A 12,839-nucleotide genomic window follows, 5' to 3' on the forward strand; every position below is an offset into this window, starting at 1 on the left:
ATTGAACTGTGTAATTTTAAGCAGAATTAACTGATTAAAACTTAAAATATGTATTTATTTAATTTAATTAAAGATCACTCAATTCAGTTGGATGGAAATTTGTTATGAAATGATTATAATTATATAATTAAAAACTCAAATCAAAACAAACCTTGTATAAAAATCAGTGCACGTGAGCTTGTTTACACTTTAAAACAAGAACATCAAATAAATGAATTATCTGGGTTATCTGGTGGAGTATGTCCGTCATCTAGTCATCTGACCCAAACCATCCGCCTCCTCCCATTCAGCGCATGCGCACTGGAGCTCACGGGAAGCCATGTTAAAGTTACAGTCAAGTACGGAGCCTGAGATTGTCTTCTGACGCCGTATGTCTATTTTTCCCCGCTTTTCTCCTTTCGTCCGTGTCAGGGGCCCCTGGTAAAACACTATTGATAGACAGAAACCGGAGTGTCCACGATGAACTCCAGTTTCGATCTGTCCAGACGAAATCCGCAAGATGATTTTGAGCTTATCCAGAGGATAGGCAGCGGGACCTACGGGGATGTCTACAAGGTAAAAATGTGTTTTTATGCAAATATGTCCCTTCTTTTGGATAGTCCGGTTTGTTTGAAATGATCCGAGCTTTAGATTAAAGCCCGTTTGAGGCACGTGTGAGTTTGACTGTTGTGGATATGTTGTTGTGAAGAGTAAACTGGACCGAGTGATCGCTTTGATCATCAGATCATTCGCCCCAATCAATTAACCGATCAGTATCATCACAACACTGTGCACCGAACTGTCAAAATCCTGTAAACTACTTGCTGTTTCACAACCTACTGCTGTTAGACGTGTACATGCAGCACTTTGCGTGGATTTACACACGGATAAACAAGGCCTCGAGCTTGAGTTCACGACAACTTGTTTAATTTATTTCACTCAACTTGATATAGAAGGAATGACGTCACTGCGCGGATTTGTTACAATGTCACTCGCATCATTTGTTACAAAGTTGCGCACGCCGTGACACGCATGTTTGGAAGGCCTTGTGATGTCACCGCATAAGTTTGAGGTTGCCATGGAAACGGTGGGGGGGAATCACTGCGGAACAGCTGGGCAGCTGATTTGCTTTTAAAGTGGTTGACTTGGAATATGTTTACAAGTGCTGGACAGAAAGTAATGTGATTTATTCTGTCTCGAAAAGCCTTTTTCCAGAAACTGTCTGTTTACATCTGAGTATAGAGTGTGCTATTGGATTACCATGTTTAAGATAAGTGCAACTGTTTATGCTGGTTGGATGGATTTTAGATAACAGGTAACTGATTATGTTGGCTACTATTTGGTTTAACAGAGATGAATGCGGTAGAGCTACAGATATGCAGTTATTTACAGTGCTTGATGATGTAACCCAAATATTCAAGATTGGGGATAAGATCAAATTTAAATATATCAAGTAAATGCAAGACTTCATATCTATGTAGTTGTGATTGTAATTGTTGCCTCTTTTAAAGGATTATTCCAAGTTCTTTGGCACTTACAATGGAAGTCAATGGGGGCCAATTGGTAAACATTAATATACCCACTGTTTCAAAAGTATAGCCACAAGTCATAAATGGTATGCGTGTTAACATGAATTTAGTGTGATAAAATCGCCTACTAACCTTTTCTGTGTAAAGATGTGTCCAAATTTACAACTTGGTTGTGCTGTAAACCATAAAACAACAATTTAAAACACTTTACAGCTCAAATAATGCACACATTTTAACAGAAGAATTGATTTGTGCTTTTATAAAGTTATAAGCTTCACATTTCTGCCTATAAACCCGCCAAAAATACAAATGAATTTGGCAGACGCTTTTATCCAAAGCGACTTACAGTGCACTTATTACTGGGACAATACCCCCGGAGCAACCTGGAGTTCAGTGCCTTGCTCAAGGACACAATGGTGGTGGCTGTGGGATCGAACCAGCAACCTTCTGATTACCAGTTATGTGCTTTAGCCCACTACGCCACCACCACTCCGTAAATATGCCCATTCACTTCCCTTGTAAGTGCTTCACTGTAACCTTGATTGTTGCTGAAAAGGAGGGATGATTATAGTGGTAATCAGTTGTCATCGTTATACCACAAATGCTGTCGATTGAGCTGAACTTGTACCAAACCTGGAATTTTCCTTTAACAAGTCATTTAGTGGCATATGGGCTAGCGGTCGACCAATAGTGGATTTTGATGATACCGATATCCAAGGTGGCGGAAAAGGCCGATAACCGATTAATTGGACAATTGTTTAAAAAAAAATATTGATTTATAGAAAGATTAAACATTTCTTAGTCTTTTCTTACTATGATAGGCACAGACATTGAGGCTACAAGAGTCCAAGATGAATAAAATAACCAGAAAAATAAGGATTTGGTGCACAATGCGGGACTTTTAACTATAAACAATCCCGAAATACACAGAGTACTTGGCTCCGTTATAATGCTCTATATGTTATTAATTACCAATTTAAGCTTTTTATTAGGGATGTGCAGAACCACTAATTTCACTGACGTTAATAGAAATGAGTTGGCTAGTCTAAAAAGTAATAAACCCTCAAAAAACAGTCTGTGACGTGCTTGCCTTGAATTACGAACATTTTAAATTAAATTTAGAACATGACATGCATTCATTGAATCAATGTTAGTGAATATTTAACAGGCATATTTATTGAAAACAATTGTATGAATAATGCAGGACCGATAGAGCAACCTTAATAGCCTGTTCTGAATGGAATTCACCAAGTAAAAGCTACTTAATATTTTCAACAATGTTCTGACTGTTTTAATGTTTAACAGGTAAGCCAAATCTAAAAATGTGCTCAAAAGTTGCACATGTTTCACGACATGCATTAGCCAATGATCTAATATGATAGCTTGGGGCGGCTGTGGCTCAGGTGGTAGAGCGGGTCGGCTGCCAATCGCAGGGATGGTGGTTTGATTCCTGGCCCACGTGACTCCACATGCCGAAGTGTCCTTGGGCAAGACACTGAACCCCAAGTTGCTCCCAATGGCAGGCTAGCACCTTGCGTGGCAGCTCTGCCACCGTTGGTGTATGAGCGTGAATGGGACACAGTGTAAAGCGCTTTGGTAACCTCTAATGTTAAAAAAAGCACCTCATTGATTAGCAGGGTAAAAAATGTCATACCTCGGCTACTTAAAACAGTAATTTTCTAGGCTACTTAATCAAAAGCAAACATTTTTGAAGAGCAAAATTAACATGGTCAACATGGTCCAGTGAGAGACGAGACCTGACTCCCCTGAGGCGATTATCCTGCACTCGAAAAAGCTGGTTTGGCGGGAAAATAATTTGGAAGCACGCACTAATACATTGGTATGCAAAAGTTTTGGCCAATTTCTGTTGCTGTGAATAGCTAAGCGAGTTCCTGTTAAATTATAAAATAAAATTGCAATATATGGTTTGCTTTAAAAAGGTATGAATGACATGAAAAATAATTCTAAATATTTCTAAATACTTCAAACTCTTTTTGTTCACGAGGTGCACCTGGTTGACGTCAGGGACATTAGGAGTGCAACTGAATGACACACAAACGTGCCATTGATGGCATTTCTATATTCGCTTAAAATTCTCTTATTTGGGCATTAAAGTGTCATTGGAATTTGAAGTGCATAATAATCACGGTGATCTCAAATAAGCGCAGTTCGCTCAAATAACCGATTATTTAATAATCGCGACAGGCGGCAAATGATGGTTTTAAATAAAACTGCTCAATTGATGTCAAAATGTAACGATAAAAGTATTTTCTCATAGATTTTAATAATCTATACGGTTAGACCTGAATCCTTTATGCAGACCTATTCCACTTATAAACAAATGAGGGTATTATAAGTATGGTTTGCTGATTTAAATACCATACAGCTTTCAACAGGTATTTCACCAGGTGTGTTTGTGTACTCGGTACACCTGTTTTTCTTAACAGTTGAAGTAAATGTAACGGCAGCATGTTCCTGATGGATTATAAAGGGCCTGAAAGCATACAGAGATGTAAAGTATTGAACAAAAAGCCTTTTGTGTCTGGGTAAGCATATGAATAATTACCCAGTCCGATTAGCTTGTATTGGCTTTGTGTCAATGCTTAGTGGAGCTGTTTTGATCGTTCTCTGGTTTCTCTTTATTCTGCAAGTGGTTTTAGTATTGATTCCATATTTGTGTTGATAGTTTGAGGACTTGTCAGCGAGCAATGCATGATGGAAAGAATGTCTAGAAGGGATGAATGCGTGTGTGAGAGTGAGAAACTCATGGGTGTTGAGACAAGTGTAATGCATTGTAGTGCTTCACGTTCGAGATGTCATTTTGGTTGAAGCAGAATTCATTGCTTCGCTTTCTGAACATTGCTGTGAAAAGATGGTTGTGTAATCAAAACACCTTGTTTGTGAGAAGTTGTGTGTGTGTGTGTGGTTTTGTATGTGTCGTTTCCTTTCCCTGGCCACCTTTAGAGACAAATTCTTGTTCTTGCAGGAAGTTTGGCTTTTCATGAAAGGCCAGGCTTGTCTAAACAGTAGCTCGCAGTCTTGGCTAAAAACAGACTGACTTCTGTCCAGACAGTAAAACAGTGAATAGAGATCAACAGGGATGTTATATCACATCAGAACTAAATCTGAGCTTTCTTTAAGGAATAAACAACATCATTGCATAAGGGATGGGTTCCCAATGGTTGATTTGCAAGCCAACAACCATCTAGTCAATTAATGAGGTTGAATATCTAGATTGTTTTAATATTTTTAGCAGTGGTGCTTTAATTAGCATGCTGACATTGTGCTATTCTTTAGTTGGTAGACAGTTTGCATGTTAAAGAGCACCTATTGTGGTTTTTAAATTTGGTTTTAAAGGTCTCATACAGTAGATATACATGCACCAAGGTCAAAATAACACTTTTATTTGCTCATAATTGAAATTGCAGCGTTTTTTTTCCCAGTGTCACAAACGACTCTTCTAAAGCATGCATTCTAAACTCCTCCTTTCAAAGAGCGTACTCTGCTCTGATTGGTCAGATGTCCCAGTCTGTTGTGATTGGTCTTCCGCTTTGTGTAGTGTTTGAGGGCGGGTCAAAGCTGTTCGTGTTTTTTTACCAAAGTACGTAGGTTAGTACAGGAAGTAAGTCTGGAATTACTAACGACTCATTTCAGGTGTTTAGAATCGGTTCTTTCTTTTTTCGATTTTTGAAACTTTGCAGACTTTTTTACATTCACATACAGCTATAAAACACACTACATGAAAGGTAATATTTGAAAAACCATAATAGGTGCTCTTTAAAAAAGGTTGTGTCTTTAAATGAATCCTTGTTAAAGCACGAATGTTGCAGCCATACTCATTCAGATGGATGTCTTACCATAGAGTGCAACAGTTGGATTCTGGAAGCAAAAATCCCATTAATTGTTTCCATAGTTGAATTTATTTTTACCAGTAACTTATAAACCTGTCAAGACAGACTTACTGTGATGTCTGAGGTTGTTAATCGATGGTATATATGCTTCCGCTGAAACCATCAGTTCACATTATTTTATCTTCATTAAAAAAAAATTAGCGGATTTCCTGGTGAAGATCTACACTAACCTTGAATCTTGATGCTAAAGATCCACCGATCAGAGAGTTCATTGCAAACGAGCACAGAAGCGACCACCCACTCACACGAAACACTGCTATTGACGCAATCGAGTTGTTCTCACTTATATATATTGGTATATCTGAATGCAAAAAATGTACTACTCTCTAAAAAGATATAAATGAAATGAGTGTCATGAGATATCTCTCCTGTCTCTATGGTAAATGGTCTGCACTTATATAGCGCCTTAACGGTATTCAAAGCGCTTTACAATGCGTCTCATCCATACACACACACATTCATACACCAATGGCAGCAGAGCTGCTATGTAAGGTGCTAGCCTGCCATTGGGAGCAACTTGGGGTTCAATGCCTTGCCCAAGGACACTTCGGCATGTGGAGTCGTGTGGGCCGGGACTCGAACCACCAACCCTGCGATTAGTGGCCGACCCTCTCTACCAACTGAGCCACAGCCGCCCCATCTATGACAGCACTAGACTTTGCAGCAAACAAAAATGTGTCCGCTGGCCACGGTCTCTGACGTTTCCAGATGTCAGTAATTTTACGCATTCTCATAGTTGTAGTTGTAGTGAATTATTGAGGCTTAATGCCATTTTTATGCCACGTTCCTCATAACAATTGTCAGTATAGGGCGCTATTTTCTGTGGGGGAGAAGTGTGAAGAGGAGGAGGGCGTGGCTGGGCTGTGATGATGCACTGCCACCACTGAATCAGCTGATCAGTGGGAGAGCGAGATAAAGGGCAGTCGGAGGCACCAGTTCGAGAGAGAGATGCAAGCGGCTGCATATGTGTGTGCGTTTTATGTTTGTTTTATGTTGAGTTTCTCATTAAACTTTATGCTGACTGTTCAGCCAGTTTCTTCCTCCTTGCCCATCCTTTACCTGTTACACTACTGAAACAGGAAATCTTTAAAAACACCCTTGGAGCCCTTTATTGCATGAGTGTCCTGCCACAAGACAACTTTTTAAAACAAGGACTCAAGACCACTGCGTTCAGTTTCATTCTGTTGCTCTCTATTCATCTTTTTTGAACGTACAAACATGATCTATTTAAACATGCCCCCTAGCAAATGCACCCAAACCTAAAAACAGCCACAGTTTTTACCTTTTAGATAAACAAAGTGGAGTTGCAAAGGTCAAGGGAATTCTTTTCATGCCAGAAACATCTACCCCAGGCTTTGGCTTGACCTGACGGAAGGTTGTAGCTTAAAATCCCAATTCTCCCTTCATTTGGTTAATCACCCTCTACACAATGGAAATCCAGCATTGCTTCCAAGATGGATAAGAGTAGCCTGCATTCTGCATTTGTAAAAACATTCAGACAGTATGAAATTCAAGATGCTAAAGTTTCCTTGAGATGTGTGCCCTAAGTGTGTAGCCCTGCTGCGCTACTGATGTGGGGGCATTTCTGAATTGACTTTGTCGGGAAAAAATGATCATTAATTATTCACCTGTTTCAACAAGTGGGCACTGCGCCATCCTGTAATTCTATCATGCTTCAGATATTGGTATCAGGCAGCTTTGGGACACGCTCGCAACCGCTGACTTTCAATAGTTTTGACAAATATATTCAGATATATAAGATATATTGTGAATTAACTGGAACAATAAGGTATTTTCTTCCCACTTTACAGCTCAAATAATATATAATGCAAATAACATTGCATTGCATGAAGCATGTTTTTTTTCCTTAAATTGCGTATTTACAACTAGTGTTGTCAAAAGTACCGACTTCGGTACCAAGTCGGTACTGAAATTAAAAACATGTGACTAGGGCTGGGACAATGTGTCGACGTCATCGATGACGTCGACGCAAAATATGCGCGTCGATTCGCAAGACCCAAAACAAAGATGGCGGCGCCGGAGAGTAGTAGCAACATGAGTGGCTCCTCAGACTATCAGAAGTGCAAGGCACTCGTTCCTCTAAAGTATGGAAATTCTTTGAAATTAAAGGAAAAAATTCCGTGATATGTCGTCTTTGCAAAATGGAGTTAGCCTTCCATTCTAGCACCACGGCAGTGCACCAGCACCTGAAGAGGCGCCGCGCACGCACGCACGCACGCACGCACGCACACACACACACACACACACACACACACACACACACACACACGTGTAGTATTCTTAAGGTGAAAGGAAAGTGTCAGAGTGTAAGTTGTTATTTGCATGTGAATGAAGATGCTTTTTTTCAGTATGTTCAACATAAATGTTGAATTCTGAATGTTTATTTTCATTATTTTTTTTTTTGGAAAAGGACTTTCTCTGTATTAGCTTAAAGCCCCCAAGTTTACAATAGTTACTGTATTCTTTCAATAGCTCTAAGTAAGGGTGGCTGTGTGACCTTTTTATTTTTTTTATTCAATGCTAGACATCAAGTTGTTGTTATTTTATTCTGAAAGAAGAATTACAAGATGCACTTTTTTTCAGTAAGCTAGGCCGATGTGTTTTCAAGGCTTCAAGTTTTTATTGAATGCCACCTCTGACTAAGAATGCATTACTTTGCACTTGTGTAGTCTTTTATTTTGGAATTTTAAGAACAATAAACATATATTGCAATGTTAATGAATTCATTTTTTTTTTTTCCATTCAGATATGTAAATCAACATGTATAAATTGCTACTAGTCAATTAATGGGGAGATAATCGAATCGGACTGGAAAAAATGAATCGTTAGATTAATCGATGCATCGAAAAAATAATCGCTAGATTAATCGTTTAAAAAATAATCGTTTATCCCAGCCCTAAATGTGACGCTTTGAGCGCTGTTGAGCGGAATTGTAAACACCTCTGATTGGCCATTGTGTTCACGCGCTCATCGGATATGTCTGTGATTGGCTACAATGATCAACGCACGGGAGCGTTTGAGAGTACACGGAAGTGTTTGAAAGTTTTTTTTAAAAACGGGAGTGGGAGCTTTTAAAAGCACAAGCAGCCGTCTATCAGCGGACCGGTCCTGCTTTCAAACGCTCCCGTGTGTATCTGTGCAAGCGCTCGGTGAAGAGCGTCATTGATGTATGTTTACAACATGTCTTTGAAGCGCTGATCATTTTAGCCAATCACAGACATATCCGATGAGCGCGTGAACACAATGGCCAATCAGAGGTGTTTACGATTCCGCTCAACAGCGCTCAAAGCGTCACATTTTTAAAATTTCAATATCGACTTGGTACCGAAGTCGGGACTTTAGACAACACTATTTACAACACGTTATTGCGTTGCAATAGTTATGCAACGCAAATTAGGTATATTATGACTAGCGGATAACTTATTTAAGTTGCAGATCCGGATTACATAAATGTTGTGGATAAAGTGATTTATCTTATGTAGAAATTGGATGTGTTTGAGTGAGATATTTAACGTGTTTTAAAGCGGTTCATTTTACTGGTGTTCAGCGCTCTCAACTCTCGCAGCTGAAGCGGGGGAATCCCAAACATATTGATTAGACGAATCCATATCTAATGTTTCCCTAGATGTTTCTTCTTCTGTTTATATACTGAACTGCCATATTTTCGTCAACAGAATGCTATAATAACATTGATGTCTTTTTTCATCTCGTTATCGTTGACAAAATAAAATAAAAAACTTTTGTCAACGTATGCTTTCTGTATTATTATACATGGCTGTAATCAAGACTGCTCGATCAATACAGCGACACTGTGAAGATTTTGAAATGGCGTGTTTGGCAATCTCTCCTTCCTCAATTTCCTCTGGCATTTTTGGAGATTTAGGAACCTTTTCTACCTTTGTTTTTGCGACTGTCTGTTCAGAAAGGTGTCGGACTGTCTTGTAGACAATCCAAGAAAGCGGTTCCGGCACTCTGCACAAGCCACAGTCCTCAAACTCTTTCCCTTGGAAACCACGAAACACCTCACGGGAGTAACAAAGCGGAGGGTCAGCACACTCAACCCATCGCACCTTCTCTCTTTTATCACCTCTCTCTTTTTTTGCAGGAAGTAGCTTTCAACACCTTATGTAATCTCCTGTGTTTTATGCCTTCATGCCTTTTAGAAAATCACAACAGACTGGACTACACTGGCACTGTTAATAGAACGTCCTTGCTTACTTTTAAGTGGGTCCGATTCTGGAGACTAAAGCGGTCTCAACCTCCCCACATCCTTTCCATGAGTAAGCATAAATACTGAGCAGCGTGACAGAGTAATCTACTGTCCTACAAATGCGGCCGTGGAGAGAAATTGTATTCTCCCATAGTGAGTCCGAGCGATCAACATCCTCACTTTGTTTGGACAAGAATGTGATATTACCTAATCATGTTTGATCTCAAAATGAGCAGTTAATCAGTTACATCACCCATTTTTAGTAGCAATTTATTTGCGCAAAGTGTTTTGTTGATGGGACACTCTGATGAGGCAATGGTCTCATTTGTAGTGTACTAGTGTAGTTTCATAATCATGCTTCAGCAAGCACAAGCACGCTCCAGATGCATGGTGTACTGCGTTTAACTGCAATACAGCATGAATAATGAATCCGAAGAAATGTTTGATAACATCAATGCAGAAAAGACATTAGAGAGGAAAATGGGTTGTTTATCGGAGGTCAGTGCCGCACTGGCACAGTACATTGTTAATACAAGGCATCAAATTTGCCAGGCTGTGCAGAAAATGATTGACCTAGATTCGACTGGTCGGGGGGCAAGCTTGCAGTGATTTATCCAGCTCTCTGTAATTACCTGACATGGTAGCAGCAGCTCGCAGCCCTACTGCGTGTTGCACCTGTGCAGGTGAAGTTTTTCGTGCTTTAGCACTGCGGGGGGAAAAGGGCAAAGGATGTGTTTTTGTTTGCGCCAGTTAACTCACACTTGCCCTGTAGCTCAGCTGTGTAAAGGTACCTTAACCAAATGTTTCATGCTCTTCAGCAGTGTTCATTTTTTATTTTAGTTTTCAATTTTGTCTTTTGGCGAAAATGTCCTTAAAATTTAGTTAATACAGCTTGGTAAAAATATCATCAACAACTCCTGTGAAATATAACCAAACAAATTTAAACTTTGGGTGTGAACGCAAAGCGTTCCGGCTTCACTATAATTTAACGATTTTGTAATGGCAAATGTTTCTGGTCAAAGTAGGTTCACGCTTACTCTATTTCTGTAAAGTGATAAAATGATGAAGCAAAATCTCAAAGGTTTCGCCTCGTGAGAAATAAGGACTTGTGTGTTTAAATATCTCACAAAGAGCATTAAAATAATGTGTGAAAGTGAAGAAATTAGGAGCGAAATATTTTACTATAGCGTAATGTAATATAGGATAATATTAAATAAATCATATGATATCATAAATAATAAACAATATATTTTTTACTTATATTTTATTTCTTTATAAAATAAGATTTTATATGAGTTACAAAAACAACAATGTAAATGTAAAATTTACCAAAATGAAAGTTGACCTAAAAGAGAGAGAGATATTTTAAGTATTTAGAAATATTTTGATATAGAAGTCATTTTTCAAGTTTTTAAAGCCTTAAAGAAAATAATTTATTCCTATTTTATTTTTTTATTTATATATTTATAGAGATGGGACAATATGGTTATCTTTCGATTCGTTATACGATGTGAGGTTGGGGTAACCTCCTCGTGGTCGCTATAATGTGGTGCTCGCTCTCGGTGGGGCGCGTGGTGAGTTGTGCGTGAATGCCGCGGAGAATAGCGTGGGCCTCCACCAGCACTAGGTCTCCGCGGTAACGCGCTCAATAAGCAACAAGATAAGATGCATGGATTGACGGTCTCAGATGCGGAGGCAACTGAGATTCGTTCCGCCACCCGGATTGAGTCACTACGCCACCACGAGGACTTAGAGAGCATTGGGAATTGGGCATTCCAAATTGGGGAGAAAATAAAAATTAAATAAAAAATATGGTCATATGTGATTGATAAACCGCAAAAGGTTGCGATTTAATAGATAACATATAAACATGGTCTGCGTGCGCTTGAGAATAAACCGCTGACGCGCTGATCTGTGTGCACGCGATTATTATAATCAGTTATTTCTAGAAGATTCTGTTAGTGCATTGCTTGTATCTTGCAGTGTTCTTTTTTTCTATTATTTTCAACAGAATGCTTCATTAAAACTATTTGATTATCGCCATGACGTGTCTTTTTTGTCTCATCTCCATTTTCCTTGACAAAATAAAAAACTTTTCTTCAACGAACGTTTTCATCAGTAATTCCGTCGACGAGATTAACACTGCTCTTGAGCTCACACTTTGGCACTTTTGAGATTTTGTTTGTTAGTTTCCCACGATCCTTGACATTTGCCTTTTTTTTGGGCTCATTATACAGGATCATTAACAAATCATTTTAAACCACACCAGGCAATATGATTTGCCCGATTACAAGGCACGGTATTGAACGCTGGTCCTGGATGCTTGATGAAGTTATTGATCCGCACTAATCTGCATCCCTTTTACCATTTAGCTACATGCAGATTAACCTGAAAAGGAAGTGTGCTTTCCCTTTTCACACATATCATTGAAAAAGAAGCCCTAAGTTGGCTTATTATTTTTTAATTTGGTGTAATTTAAGTAATTTCAACAGCTGTTTTATGGTTTATGAAGAGTGCTAAATGCCAGAGGTCACTGACAATTTTTGGGGGATATTTATAATTTTTTTACTTATGAAAGAAATAGATACATGTTGATCAAAGCCAGAATATAAAATGCCATTTATTAATGTTTACTGAACAATCTGTTATTTTGTAGAGTGATGTCAATGTGACAATTTTCGCCAAAGATTTTAAAGAAAAACTTCCTACACCCTTCAATATTGCTAATTTTCCTGCCTATGCAGTTCATGGTACTTTTAATCATTCTGAAGGATGTTTTTGTATACTTTTATATGACCAACAACACTGTAATGGGTCACCACTTTGTGTTCAATACAAAATCTGAATCCTGAATCAAAATTCGAGAACCACCGTCTTAAATGTTATTTTGTGTGTTGATTTTGCAGCAGTGATTCAAAGCAATGATGATGTAATGTGCTGACATGACTCAACATTTCATGCGTCTCATACATATCAATGTGACATCCCATACGCTTTTTGCGTTTATAGATTTCAGCTCTTCATATCTTTGAGCTGAAAACATTCAGCATGTGGGCTTCCTTCAAAGCACTTCGCAACATGAATTTGAATATGTGGCAAAGAAATCATCAGGCTTCTGGAGAGGAGCTTTCAGTTGTGTTTTAGCATTTTTGACATGCAACTCAGAGTGAATCCTCATGATCTCGGCAA

The 12,839-nt window shown here is 38.8% G+C and overlaps 1 protein-coding gene across 6 annotated transcripts in view; it reads left to right on the forward strand.

Moving 5' to 3' along the window:
• Positions 1–316: 316 nt before the first annotated feature.
• The window catches only part of LOC127625801 (mitogen-activated protein kinase kinase kinase kinase 3-like), a 105,306-nt gene continuing 92,783 nt past the window's right edge, over positions 317–12,839 (forward strand). For all 6 annotated transcript variants that reach the window (XM_052101161.1, XM_052101163.1, XM_052101164.1 and 3 more), the window contains exon 1: positions 317–555. In XM_052101161.1, the coding sequence (XP_051957121.1) occupies positions 460–555 (96 nt within the window). In that variant the 5' untranslated portion in view covers positions 317–459. The remainder of the gene's footprint in view (positions 556–12,839) is intronic.

The sequence above is a fragment of the Xyrauchen texanus genome, chromosome 32, assembly GCF_025860055.1.
Source record: "Xyrauchen texanus isolate HMW12.3.18 chromosome 32, RBS_HiC_50CHRs, whole genome shotgun sequence".
Classification (NCBI taxonomy): Eukaryota; Metazoa; Chordata; class Actinopteri; order Cypriniformes; family Catostomidae; genus Xyrauchen; species Xyrauchen texanus.